The sequence below is a fragment of the Amaranthus tricolor genome, chromosome 7 (genome assembly GCF_026212465.1).
Source record: "Amaranthus tricolor cultivar Red isolate AtriRed21 chromosome 7, ASM2621246v1, whole genome shotgun sequence".
NCBI lineage: Eukaryota > Viridiplantae > Streptophyta > Magnoliopsida > Caryophyllales > Amaranthaceae > Amaranthus > Amaranthus tricolor.
This window is the reverse complement of record NC_080053.1, coordinates 18,299,823-18,315,017: the sequence shown is the minus strand read 5'-3', so window position 1 is coordinate 18,315,017 and position 15,195 is coordinate 18,299,823. Positions and strand designations below refer to the sequence as shown.

At 32.6% G+C, this 15,195-nt stretch overlaps 1 protein-coding gene across 2 annotated transcripts; it reads left to right on the top strand.

Moving 5' to 3' along the window:
- Window positions 1-3,193: 3,193 nt before the first annotated feature.
- Window positions 3,194-11,847, top strand: LOC130817892 (aspartic proteinase 36-like). Of its 2 annotated transcripts, XM_057683853.1 has the most exons (10): window positions 3,194-3,720; window positions 4,365-4,494; window positions 4,584-4,831; window positions 6,157-6,381; window positions 7,352-7,508; window positions 7,611-7,684; window positions 9,813-9,909; window positions 10,211-10,286; window positions 10,380-10,451; window positions 11,192-11,847. In XM_057683853.1, exons 1-10 carry the CDS (start codon window positions 3,503-3,505, stop codon window positions 11,341-11,343), a joined length of 1,449 nt encoding a protein of 482 aa, XP_057539836.1. In that variant the 5' UTR covers window positions 3,194-3,502; the 3' UTR covers window positions 11,344-11,847. The 2 variants fall into 2 exon arrangements, 1 of the variants encoding a protein (XP_057539836.1); XR_009043885.1 differs by lacking the exons at window positions 10,380-10,451; window positions 11,192-11,847 and having other exon boundaries at window positions 3,227-3,720; window positions 9,813-10,131.
- Window positions 11,848-15,195: the final 3,348 nt, after the last annotated feature.

The following is a 15,195-nucleotide window of genomic DNA, read 5'->3' as shown; positions in this document are numbered from 1 at the left end:
AATACACAATCATTTGGACACGCATGAATTTTCTAGTATTCTAAGCCGAAAGGACACATAAGCTTTTTGATAATATGTTACTTTTGAAAGTTCATTTATATCAAGAAGCATCTCACCTAATGCTTCTAGTAACATTGTGAAACTAGCGTCAATCCAATTTAACTTTGCCTTAATATCAACACAACTATTAGTTTGGTGAACTTTGTACATCCAGGGTACAAAGGCTTTTGAGAATCCTCTGTTAACAAGTCAAAAACACAAGAACGTTTTCCTAACTCATCCTCAACCCCCTTCATCATCTCATCAACACGATCCACATCCTCATTGACATTATCTTTATCTGTCTCATATCCATTAATATTTTCCCTGTATGAGCAAACCCTTATTCTTCGTACACATTCAGTGGAACACTTTTAAACAAACTACACAAAAATCAAAATAAAGAACAAACTAATAACATAAACTTAAAAATGTCAAATTCACAAACGACAACTACATACATAAGTAAGATCACATTCAATTATAAATAATAATACAACTTTCAATCTAAATTAGTAGTTACAAACACATAAAAATATCAAAACAGAACTTAATATATGAATAGAAATTACCTTGGTATTTAGATGATAATGTTATGCCCTCAAAGTGAAGAGTAGTTCACAATCATTTTTACTAACAAAAAGTTAAAATAAGCTCTAAAAATACCCAACAATAGTGTTTTAAGAAGGGGAACAAAAATGAGTTGATCAAAGTTTAAGTAGATAAAAAATTGAAAGGAAAAATAACCTAAGTAGTTGAAATGTTAAAGCTTGAATTTTGGGATGAAATATGAATCTAAGTTGAAATGAAAACTTGAAAGCTTAAAAGCTTGAAAATACCAACAATGGCAATTTGAAGAAGAAAGAAAAACTAAAAATGACGAGAATTTTTGGACGAGTGAAACTTGAAGACTTGAAAATGGGGTTTGTAACTTAGCTTGAAGAAACATTAGGTTTTAGAGGAGGATGAAATAGTAGGTTTGTAACTCGCAAATTCTCGGATGAAAACAAAATGAACGTTAACAGGCACGTTTTTTTAAAAAAAAACTTATATGCTCCGGTTCCTTCTAAACGGCAGCGTTAGCGTTTAACACATTATAGAGTGTTATATGCTGCGGTTCTCAAGGAACTTGAGCATATAATGTAATTTTTTTTTTCCAAATTCACCTTATACATTTATGTTGCGTTATAAATTAAACTGCAGCATATGTGGCGTGGTATATATCTTTTTTTCCACTAGTGAATTGAACGCCTAGATGAAAAACTTGGGATGAATTAATACTCTTCATGGCAGGAGAAAGAGATGTAGATCCATACTAATAAACTCTAACTATTACAATTTTTCCTATATTATTAGAAATATTATAATTTTATAATGATAATCTGCAATTACTTCTTTTTTCGATATTTATATTTTTATGTACTTTCATATTAACAAACTCTAATTATTATACGAAAATTTGAACTACTAATAATACTATACTTATATGTCAATAAGAAAATATCTCTTTATTTAGGACAAAAATATATGCGTCTTTTCAAATCATATGCGCAAAAACTTGGCTGAGACAGTCTCATTATGAGAAAATCCGGCCCAATTCGCGCGTATAACAATCTCATATGCTTTTCCTTGTTTTTCTTCCATTTTTTGAGCATTTATCAATTTTGACCTTAGAGGTATCAATTTCAAACTTAAAATAAATCTTAAACAGATTAATTAAAATAAAAATTTTAATTTTGACCTATAAGTGTCAATTTTGACGTTATGCTAATCATTTTCTACCTAAATATAGTTCTGTTTTCATAGTTTCAGAATGAAGTTAATCAAATGATATTATTCTATTATTCTATGGATGAATTTCAAACAACAAATGAATAGTCAATAACACTATCAATAATGGTGTTAATACATTGCATAATACAAGTACTCTTATTCAATGCAACGTGATGGTTATAATGGAACATAAGAGTACTTGTACTCTTTAATGATTGATCAATAATAGTTATATTGCTTTTTCCTTAACAGTTTCTATTCATAATAGACTTGGAAATAAAGTTGTAGGTGTATTGTTTGCTTACCGTTGATGTGAAGGTGGAGGAAGTGTCGATCTCGAGTTATGTTTTGCCAAATGATTCGATGAATGCTCTTGGAAATGATCAAGAGTTCATAGCTGCTCTGTTATAAAAAATTCAACTTTGATCTAAAAATGATCAATTCAGACCTTAAAATGATCCATTAAATGAACGCTTTTTAGAAATGATCAAGAGTTCATGTCTGCTTTGTTATAAAAAATTTCAATTTTGATCTAAAAATGATCAATTCAGACCTTAAAATGATCAATTGAAAAATCAATTTTGACCCTAAAGATATCAATCATACATTCTAATAAAGCTGAAGCAAAATGACAATACATTCTAATAAAGCTGAAGCAAAATAACAAATATCGCGATAAAAGTGATTCTGACATTTGGATTAATTTGATTGGAGTACGCTGTTGACTAAGCAATTTAAATACAACATTTAATCTTACATTAAATAAGGAAATTTTATAATTGATTTGCAATAATTTTGTAATTGACACATTAAAATCCAAGAATTATACATTAAGTAAGGATATGTATGCTTGATTTGCAATAATTTTGTAATTGATGCATTAAAATCTAGCAATAATTTTATAATGTAATATTAATTTGCAATAAGTGGGAAAAAAAAATTTGCACTTTGAATTTTTTGCAGACATAGTATTCAAAATTTACCTTGATTAGATTACATACATGGTTATTTGTTAATTAATAATAAACAAAAAAATTTGAATATAACGATAATTCAAAATTTCATCATAAATTAAAATTTTAGATTCTTTATATTAATTTATACTAAAAAAAGTCATGCATTGCACGGGTTTATATATTAGTAAAATTATAATTTAGACTGATTAGACTATCCGTCTCATACTGAAGCGGTTTTGTACAGAACTAACAGAATCATATAAAAAAATTCCTTATCAATAACCGTGATTTATAAATCATAATAAAAAGACAAAAAAATAATAAAAAAATAAACAAAACTAGATGAAAATCGCTTAATTACATTGGACAATGAAACGTTATTGTTGTGCGGTGTGCCTAAAATAAGGACGACAATTCACATGGTTGTACAATAAAAGTAGTCTTCTATCAAGTAAATCAAATTAAATAAACGCGCAAGATCAATTGCGGAAATATTTCAAACCAAATCTGTCTCCGAATTTTCCATTATTTTCCTCTGTATTTCTATTTAATTCATCCTCATTTTCTCTTTCATCCACCATCCAAGTTCCACCGACCTCAAATAGAAATTATAGACTGATGGATGAGCAAATTCCCATCATAATTTTAGCTTCATTGCAAATTAAACTCAAAAATTTACAAAAAAATTGAATTTTGAATTTGGGTTTTGTTGGGTAATTTATAAAAAAAAAGCAATGAATTTGAGTGTTTTAATGGTGTTGGGTCTATGTATATGGCAAAGTTTTCATGTTTCAATGGGTTCAGGCAATGCATTTTTTGAGGTAGAGCATAAATATAAAGGTGGGAAAAGAACATTGAAAGAGCTTAAAGAAAGAGATGCTCGTCGCCATGGTAGAATGCTTGGAGCTGTTGATATTCCTCTTGGTGGTAAAGGGCAGCCTTCTGATGCTGGGTTTGTCTAATTTTTTACTATCTCTCTTTAATTTCTTACAACTTTTCATACATTTTAAAGCTTTGATTTTGATTATAATTGGTTTAGTTGTTAATGATAAATTGTTTTTGGGTTGATTGTTTGAGTATGTAATTTTGAATAGGAGAGGTTGTTAGCATGTTCAACTTGTTCCACCACACGGGCCAAAAAAAGTACTTGGAAAAATATATGATAATTCTGGAAATTGTATAGAATCTTCAAAAAGTTTGTAAATTTTTGCTCCGCATTTTATTTTGAATTAGGAATTTTTTTGACATATGTTGTATTTTGTAATAACATAGACTTGTCCTTGGATATTAATTTTTGTTTTGAGGACAATCACTAGAAATTATGTGCAATGTGTGGCCATATTTTTGTTTTTTTTTTCTTTTGGTAATTTATGTCTATTAGATTTGTTAATTAGAAATTTGTTACATTGCAATTGGAGAAATTATTATTTATGTTAGTTGAGGAAGATATACAAGAAATGGCTAGATTTTTGTTATTTGCCAAAGGTACATTGCAAGTATTATGAATTTTTTAAAAGCTCATGTGTGTGGATTATGATTTGATGTATAAAGATTAATATTGAGTTAGTTTCTTGAATAATTTGTATGTGTTTGCAGGCTTTACTTTACAAAAATTCAAATTGGGCAGCCTCCTAAGGAGTATCATGTACAGGTTGATACAGGAAGTGATCTCTTATGGGTGAACTGTGCAGGATGTGAGCAGTGCCCCAAAAAAAGTGGGCTTGGAGTATGTCTTGCGTAATCTCTTGACCCATTATTGACTTTGTTCATCTGTATTCATCGGCTTCTGAACATTCAATACTTGTATTTTTGTAGATAAAACTGAATCTTTATGATCCGAAAGGTTCATCTTCGGCCACATTAGTCAACTGTGACGATAGTCAATGTACCATGATATACCAGGGTACTCTAGCTGGTTGTGAACCAGATATGCTTTGTCAATATGAAGTTACTTATGGTGATGGGAGCACAACTTCGGGATACTTTGTTGAGGATGCTTATCACTATAATGAGGCCTCTGGGGCTTCACAAAATTCAACTGGGAATGGGTCTGTCGTTTTTGGGTAATTGTTCTTTTTATCGCCTATTCATTTTAAGTTGAGATATACGAGGAATGTGCAGGAAAATGTGTATATGTTCTCTCTGAACACTGTTAATTCTAGGTTTATGGTGATATGCTTTGTGATTATGATTGTTCTGTTTGTTGAATGCAAGAAGATTTACTTTTATGCTTATCTAGTTTGTAAGCTTTAGAAAAATGGTGTAGTACCTGTGGCTTGTGCCTTTGTGGTTGGCATTTCTGTTAGCACTAAAAATTTGATTCATAGCCATAATGATGGCAACTTGGAATGTTGTTGCTTGTGTGTGAATCTTATACTTTTTTCCTTTAGTAAATTGCATCTTTCTTTTGAGATGATTATTGGGCTTTGTGTATTATCTTGGGGCTTAACCTTCCTTGACGTTATGTAAATGGCAATACCGTGCTCTTTTACCGAAATGTATCGAGTGTTTTAGTTCAAAATTTCACTTCATTCAAGGTGCAAATTTCCAAAATTATTTTAATATGAACCCCAAAGTACTAGAAGTAAATATACGCAATGAAAGCTATATCCACTATATTACAAAGGGATACAAAATAATGGATGAAGATAATATATGTAATATATATGTAATATATACATGCAAAAGAATTACAAGAACCCCAAAGTAATCGGGCAATAAAGAGAATGAAAACTTTCACAACTAAATTACAAAAAGATACAAAATAATGGATGAAGATAATATATGTGCATGTATATGTAATATAATAATGTAGGCTTATTATATTTGGGAAGGTATGAAGTGATTGTTAGTAGAAGGCTTCTTATTGTTGTGGCTTCTTTGATTTGTCTTTTCTGTGATTGTCATTGCAAAGAGAATTTCATATTTATACAAGAGCTAAAGGCAATACATACCATAATGCCTTGGTAAGTTGCTGAGAATGTTCTAGCAAAATCCATCAGTGCACCATCTCACGAACATCTAGATTTATAGCAATTAGTCTCTAATCAGCTTCATATACCGACATAGCTAGCTAGTAAATTTTTTTTAACATGATAGCTCTAGATTAATCTAGAACTTAATTAGTGGCGAGCTAAAATTAAGCCATACCAAACATTATGAATTAAACAAGGATAGTGATGCTTTCTAGATGGAGTTATAGATTTGTATCTCTGCTGTGCTTTTGGTGTTCTATCCTTTCTTATAAATGCAAATCAAGTTTGTATTTGATTATGTATCAGATCAATCAAACCTTGTATACTTGATGCTTTCCTTTGAGCTAGCGTAGAATGCTGTTCCTGATATTCTATAATGACGTTCAATGCTTCCAAAATTATTCTCTTTTAAGGTGTGGGGCTAAACAATCTGGTCAACTTAGTACATCTGATGAAGCACTTGATGGTATCATGGGTTTTGGACAAGCAAACTCTTCGGTATTATCACAGCTTGCTGCAGTCAAAAAGGTGCCAAAGATGTTCTCTCATTGCTTGGACAATCATAAGGGAGGTGGAATCTGGTCAATAGGGGAACTTGTCGAACCGAAGCTGAAAACTACTCCATTGATTCCAAACCAGTATGTCATGTTTAACATATTGAATTTATTTCTCATGTCCACTGATATCGAGTTTTATGATTTCATTGATTAAGGCTTTGACATTGTTCATGTTTTATCGAGGAAACCACTAATACTAACTTGTTCCCGTTCGTTAGTAATTGGTAAATGTGTTGGTTTTGTTCGCCTTTATGGTTGTTAGCCTGCTACGATGTTGAGAACATCTATTTGTTGATACATATATCCTAACTTACATTCTATATGTTTGTAATTCTTATTTGGTTGAAGTGCTTTACAAACAGCACGTGAGAGCCTTTTTTTTTTTGCGTACTATCTTCCTAGTGGTGCAATGGAGGCTATTAAAATTTTTCCCTCATCGATGAGGTTGAATTACTTGAGAAATGAGAGAATGATCTTTAGCCGGTTTAATGGATCTTCAGAAGGATTATTTAAGTAGGACAAGCTTGATCATATATTAAATTTTCATCACCATTCCTCCAATTAATACCAGTAATCAAACGAGTCGTTTGAAAGCCCATGTACATCTTGAATACCTAGACCTAGGAGCATTTCCCATCTCAAATGATGCCTCCTCGTCCTGTCAAGAATGTTGAACGCAAACTCTAGAGGGCTGTGCATTATAGCCTGTGGTTTGGATTTTAAGGACACATTTGGCTTTCATGGATTTCTATCCGAAGAAGGCGCATTATAGAACACATTGTATAGACACATTTTTGGAGTATGGTAGACTGGTACGAAGCTAGTTTATCTTCATCAATTGGGATCATATAGGAAAGCTATAGAAGTGCTTGTATGAGCGGGATTACTTACAAGTCTTTTCAAATGGTTATTTGTCATTTTGCATGTTTAATTAGCTTTGTCCAACTTTTTGGAGGTCTGTGCTAGAGTCATTTGTTTGTTAGGATGTAATTTTTTTTAAGTATTAAAACCTGATACGTATGTTGTAATCAGACTGCTACTACCCTCTTAGGGCACATTACAACGTTGTGATGAAGAGTATAGAGGTGGATGGTAAGGTTCTAGAACTTTCTTCAGAACTCTCTGGTGGCGATGGAGGGGCAATTATTGACAGCGGTACAACTTTGGCCTATCTTCCAGATGAAGTTTATGACAAGATTGTAGACACTGTATGTCCTCTGAATCGATTTCCATCTTATAAGAAACTCCGGTTTTCTATTATCAAAGTTTAATAAAAATCTTTTTTTATGTTCTATATTTGAAATAAGCAGATTCTCTCCAAGCAGCCCAATTTAAAATTACATATTGTTGAGGATCAATTCAAATGCTTCCAATACTCTGGAAGGTAAGTTCCATTTGACTGATAAATTATGGTAGCAAGTAGCATATCACTGAAAAATCTTTTCTGACAAAAAACTTGGTGTGGAGGTGTGCTATTTGACTTGTTCATAGGAAGCAAAATCACAAATGTGATTTGACGTTTTCGTTTATTTCGTTTGCAAATGCCATATAGTTGGTTTTTTTAGGGAATTACCTCCTGCAAATGATGAATTTTTTCCATATATGAGATAACAAATTGTTGTATGAGACGGTCTCATCGAGAGACGCGCCTTATACATGAGCCAAATAGCCCATCTAAGACATATTAGGAGAATATGAGTTTCTCGTTTGAAGTCGTCTCACCGGGAGATGGTCTCTCACAAGGTTATTAGGATCGGGATTCTACCTAGAATCGTTGTTGGGTAGGATCGAAATTGATGGAATCGGATTGTAGGATCGTGTGATCCTAAAAATATGCGTTAAATATACATTAATGTGCTTTGGATTACTGATTATCAATTATGTTTGTTTTCTTTTAAGTTTTATGGTGTAAGTAAATAGTTATTTGATTTCATCTATTAAGTTTTGAAAAAGAATACTTTTAATAATCATTAAACTGAAAATCAAGAAAAACTTGAATTTTACAATGATATTGATAATATTATTTTCAATATATTTATTTATACATAGGTGAAATCTAATTTTTAATGAAAATATTTTACGAGCTAAACTACCCTTTTAGGATCGGATTGTTGGATTGTATGATTGTAGAATCGTATTATGATCCTACCACCTACATTCTTGAGCTAACTAGGATCGCACGATTCTACCATATTAAGATTCTTGAGCTAACTAGGATCGCCGAATCGTAGATCAGAACGGGATTCGAATAAATATGGTCTCTCATAAGAGTAGCTCATACGAGAGTAGTAAGCACTACATTTTCACATGGCTCCTTTTGATCCACCGTCTAACAATCATTTTACAATCTATCCTCTATTTGTGCTTTGATTTTGGTGATGCTAGTCAGGGACATAGCTATTGCATGACACTGGCCCAGTATAAATGTCCATGGAACAATCTGAACATGCTATCTAAATCTAATACATGTAATGATTTCAGGAACCCAACTTAAGAAAATAAAATATTGTACTTTCTTTTTACATAATAATATTCAGTTTCAAAGACACTTCACTCGAACGGAACACAACTGTTTGAGTAGGCATCGTGTCACCATTTGCATTGCTACACCTTGTTATGTGAGAATAGTAATAGTAACAAGTTAGCTATTTAGTGCCACAATCTTGTTAGAATTGACTTGAACACACTGTATGCTGGACTAAAATTTTTTTTAGGTGATAGATTGCCTTAAAGCCAACATTTAAATGCTGCTGTGCCCTGAGATGAGTACGTCTAATTATGGATCACCGTTAATTTTCTTGACTTTTAAGTCTAAACTTCATCTTCAATCCTCAAAAACTGTGGATATTTAATGCGTGATAGAGGTGATCAAATTAGACCCAGCCCAAACAACACCGCATAATAAAAATAATCAAAATCCTAAAGCCCCACTGAGAAAGTGCACCAAAAATAAGTATACTAAATTCAAACTACTTAAAATAGTAGCTTGTTTATAACAAGTACTTCAATCCTCCATGTGGAAATCTTTGCCTTGATTTGGACGATGGTCCATAACTACACATTGAACAAACTAACCAATGTGGCTATTTTGTAGTTAAATCCATGCACCATATATCATAATTTAGAATGCTAAAAATTTGGACGTCCATGCTGACAAGCTATAATAAGAAGATTCCTGCCATGTGGAAATCTTGCTCTGTATTACCTGATTTGCTTATACCCCAACAAATTATAGTCACTTTTGATCTCTTTTGGCCCATTCTGCTCTTGCCAACTTAGAACGGAAATGGGAAATTTTGTAAAGGAGTAATAAGAGGTGGGGAGCAATGAGAATCGGACTCCCAATCTCATGGCTGGACGTGGGAGGGAGCTTCCACTTGATTCTCAATAATTTCTTTGTCAAATAAATTATGTTTGCCACCCGGAGTTTCTATTTATCCTTTACTGCGCTGGTATTTGTATATCTTATGTTAGGTCGTCTTCGGTAAATTAATTATTTTACCTGTGTTCAGGATAGATGAGGGGTTCCCACATGTTACGTTCCATTTCGCGGAGTCTCTCGAGTTGAAAGTATATCCTCATGAGTACTTCTTTCCGCTCAATGATGGTGTAAGTATATTTACCATTTAACTTTGTTCCTCCTATGTCCTTTTATCTTTGCCCCATTCGATCCAAAAATTCGAGTTATTCTGATCAAATGGCATGAACATAAAGGAACACAAGAGTTGAATGTTTCTAAATGGCTTAGAGTTATCGTATAGTGTAATAGTTATGTTGCAAAATATGGAGCAAAGTACTACTCATTCATTCTAAACTCGAGTAAAAGACAAGGTTGGTGCTCAGAGCATAGTGCCACTCGTTCGTTATTTGCATTTCATTGCTGATCAGTTGTATCAATGTGGTGTTCTAGGAAGATAAGTGGTGTGTTGGTTGGATGAACAGTGGATTACAGGGTCGAGACGGGAAGGATGTCACTATCTTGGGAGGTATGGTGCCATTATTATTCTTCTATTTTCTAAACATATGCTAATGGTACTCTTACAGCCTCTTTAATTTGATATGTTCAACTTGGGTTGCAGATATTGTACTGTCCAGTAAAGTGGTATTTTATGACTTAGAAAATCAAAAGCTTGGATGGACCAATTACAACTGTGAGTATCTTTGTCCTAGCTTTTACAAATGGCAATAAAGCTTCCTTTTTATTCGCAAATCGCAACCTACCTTCATGGCACACAATTCGAGGCAGAGAATAGAGGATGTCACGGGAAATATTAGCCAAATAAAACTCAATCACTGATTAGAGAACGATATTAGGTTAATGTGGTTTAAATTATTTTTCTTAGTTTATTTATTGTCAAGGAACCAACTCAACTAAAAGTTTAAATTGATGGTTGAGGCTCCAGGATATGTTATATATTCTAACACACCCCTCTCACACGAGAGCCCTTTGAGCTAGAGATGTGAATCCAGGCATGCAACACAAACCCTCCTTATACCTGGCGCTTAATATTCCAATTTAAATGAGGGGTGGTTGAGATTCGTACCCGTGACCTCTTGTCATGCTGGCTTGGTTAAGAAACCAACTCAACCAAAAGCTTAAGCTCATGGTTGAGGCCCCAGGGTGTGTTATATACTCTTAACATTCATGGTTGCAAGTGTAAAGACATAGGGACAATATAGACGAAGTTACATGAGAGCTGAGTCTTGTCTCACCACAAGTACACAACATCTTGCTACTAGATATTATACTGCTAAGATGTAACATCTAATCTTACGTTATAGTTAATGTCTAATCTTATGCTAAATCGAAGCTGTTTCATATATGTGGAAAAGAAACAATGTTGCATTGTCAGTTCGATCTTTCTTTGATGTTATCACACTAATTTATCAGGTTCATCAAGCATCAAAGTGAAGGATTTAGCGACAGGAGCTGTGCACACCGTAGGCGCTCATAGAATTTCATCAGCTAACTCTTTAATTACTGGGAGGAGTTTATTGTATTTGTTTGTTTTAGCTAACTTGTTTTTCACAATTCATTACTAGATTTATAGGTTTTTTTTTGTAGTTTTCGTATACCACTAAAGAAGAGTTGTCCATTTTTTTTGGTTCGATTTCATTTATTCTTACATGTATCATATAATACATTCTTTTCCTAAGGCAGAAAGAGGCAGAGGAACTTTAAGCTACCTTCAAATCTTAAGGCCTTTGGCTATTTTTGTTGCATTTTCTTGTCCCTTTTTATACTTGAATGTATGTGATCATATACATATTACATAGGATTTAGGAGTAAATAAGCAAGCTACCTACACATTTTGATGTAGTACAAGTCCATTTTGGTAGCTGTCATCCCTTTGGAAGAACTGAACATGAACAAATTTGTAAATCACCTTATTTTCATTTAATGACTCCCTTTGAGCAGGATTGCTTATTTTAGTTTCATTATGTGCTCCTATGCAAGCATGATTTCAAAGGTTGTTTTTTTTATTATTCTTCCTAGATCATCTCTACCAGGGTCGTCATGGAACTTTTAATGACTGAGCGAATTTTGAATATAAGCTTTTTGAGTACAAACATATATGTTTATCTTTTAAGAAATAATAATGAATTACTATCTTATTTTTATTATAAAATATTAATTTGTTCAATTAATTTAATTAATGAAGAAAATATAATAAAATGATAATAGCACTATTTTTTTGATAGGAATAATAACACTTACCTAGATTAAATAATTATCAATGAAAAAAATAATCAAACAATACCTACTAGCTATAAATCCAGAATAAATAATTACTCCTCAAACAAGTAGTCATTATTAAGCTAATGATTTATCATTAATTATGATAAAGTTGACAAATTATATGACGATTTACGTGAATTCTTAAAAATATTATATTTTAGTATTTAATTCAAAAATTGAATTTACTAATTTTTTGGGCCTTAAAAATAATGAGGCTCTTAATCATATAAACTTTTTATTTAAAGTCGTCTCATTGAAAAACGGTATTTCAAAGAACAGCCAAGTATGCCAATAAATAAAGCAAGCGAATTGAAACTTCTCAAACTACCATTACCGCAAATAAAGTTGAAATGAATGAACGATGAAGAATGAAAAAGGATTAATGATCAATGAAGAATGAACGATGAAGAATGAACAAGCATCAATGATCAATGAAGAATGAACGATGAAGAATGAACAAGGATCAATCATCATTGAAGAATGAACAAGGATCAATTGTTAATGAAGAACGAACAAGAATCAATGATCAATGAAGAATGAACAAGGATCAATGATCAATGAAGAATGAACGATGATGAATGAACAAGGATCAATCATCATTGAAGAATGAACAAGGATCAATGGTCAATGAAGAATGAACAAGAATCAATGATCAATGAAGAATGAACAAGGATCAATGATCAATGAAGAATGAACGTTGAAGAATGAACAAGGATCAATCATCATTGAAGAATGAACGATGAAGAACGAACAAGGATCAATGATCAATGAAGAATGAACGATGAAGAATGAACAAGGATCAATCATCATTGAAGAATGAACAAGGATCAATGGTCAATGAAGAATGAACAAGAATCAATGATCAATGAAGAATGAACAAGGATCAATGATCAATGAAGAATGAACGTTGAAGAATGAACAAGGATCAATCATCATTGAAGAATGAACAAGGATCAATGGTCAATGAAGAATGAACAAGGTTCAATGATCAATCAAGAATGAATGATGAAGAATGAACAAGGATCAATCATCATTGAAGAATGAACAAAGATCAATGGTCAATGAAGAATGAACAAGAATAATTGATCAATGAAGAATGAACGATGAAGAATGAACAAGGATTAATGATCAATGAAGAATGAACGATGAAGAATGAACAAGGATCAATGATCAATGAAGAATGAACGATGAAGAAAGAACAAGGATCAATGCTCATTGAAGAATGAACGATGAAGAATGAAAAATGATTAATGATCAATGCAAAATGAATGATGAAGAATGAACAAGGATAAATGATCAATGAAGAATGAACGATGAAGAACGAACAAGGATCAATGATCAATGAAGAATGAACGATGAAGAATGAACAAGGATCAATGATCAAAGAAGAATGAACGATGAAGAATGAACAAGGATAAATGATCAATGAAGAATGAACGATGAAGGATTAAGTGGTTCTTAGTTTGGGAGTTGGGATGCTCATATGAGACAAAAGGGCCCTTAACTTCAATAGAAATGAGTAAATTACTACTTATTATCTCTTCTAAACTTGCATAGATTTAAATATATAAATTTTTTTTAAGTTTTATGATGTAAACTTAAAAGAATAGAGATATAACTAATAAGTGCACATTTTTTGTTTATGAACAACGTACAACACACAACATGTTCACATTTTGGTTATAAATCACATCTTAGCTAAAATATATACATGCATCATTTGCTTTGTTTCTACTAGCTAGCTTTCCTTGTGGGTGGTTGATATATTCGTTTTTAAGCTCAACACAAGTGGGTTGTCTCAAAGGCACGTTTAGGTCATTGAATCCCTATGTCTTTCGCACTCAAGAAATTTAGTAATACATCCAATTAAAAGCTAAAATAGAATTGTTTTGCTGATTATACGGCCTTGAAAATCCTCATCTCCAAAAGGATGCAAAACCAAGGTTAATTTGGTGGGTGCTCTTGCTACAAGGATTTGACTATGAGGTCCGACATAAAAAAGGCTAGAGAAAATCTTGTGGCAGATCATCTATCTCATCCACCCTTGAAGTGCCATCATGTTAACTCTAGACCCTGTTGAGATTTAGAGCATGTAGGACATATTTTAAACGGCCAAACAATAACTAAGCAAAAACGTAACAACGAGAACAACATTTAGCTACTCGACCCAAGTGCTTGTTCGAGCACTTCTGTTTTGTGCTGTTAGTTTGTTTCAAAACATTCTGTTTGGTGGTCTGGGCATGTGATCATTCGAGCACTTAGGAATTTTCGCTTCTGAAAGTTTTTGGAAAAGCTCATTCGAGCACCTTGGAACAAAGCGACTCTTAATGATGCAAAACTTTGTTTCATGGAGCATTGTATTGTTATGAACTATTTTTTTACGTCATTAGTAACTGATAATCATCATTTATTATTGATGAATGGGTTTGGATGAAGCCTTGCTATATTAATCTATAAATAGAAGTGGGTGTATGGAGATCAAACACATCTTGAACATCATTTTTGATTTTCACTCTTTCTTTCTCTCATTCTCTTGAAACATAAAAGAGAGTTTTAAACTCTTTTATTGTTTTCTGATTTTAGTTTTTTCATAAACACATAATCATTTAGTTCAATCGGTTTGTACTACTCAGTTGGAGTGATTGATTGTATCTCATTGTAGTCGCCTCCAATCTATATCAAGATTTTCGAGTGACGTTGTCGTTGCAAACTAATCTTCTCTGCGGTGCTATCCAATTTGTGGTTCATTCAAGTAAGGAGTCAATTGACATACATAAAGGAGACACTACAAAAATCATCCTTATATTTGTGGTTTAATTTCTGCATTATTATTTGTAATAGACCCTTTAATGATTCATTGAGAGAGAAAACCCTCTATGTGGTTGAAATTAAGGGTGCTCCTTGTTTTGACGATAGCCAACTACCTTGCTTGTAGACTTGTTCCCGAAGGCAGAAATTAAAGAGAAAGGAGTCTTTAAAGAGAAAGGAGTCTTTAAAGAGAAAGTGGCTAATGTGATAGAACATTGTCATTCTCTTCCTTGTGGTTGTGAGGGACACGCCGAGATCAAGAAAACCATTGCCAAAATTCACGAGGAATATTTCTTTTGGCCAACCCTAAGGATGTGAATGTTTTTCTCAAATCTTGTGGCTCTTGC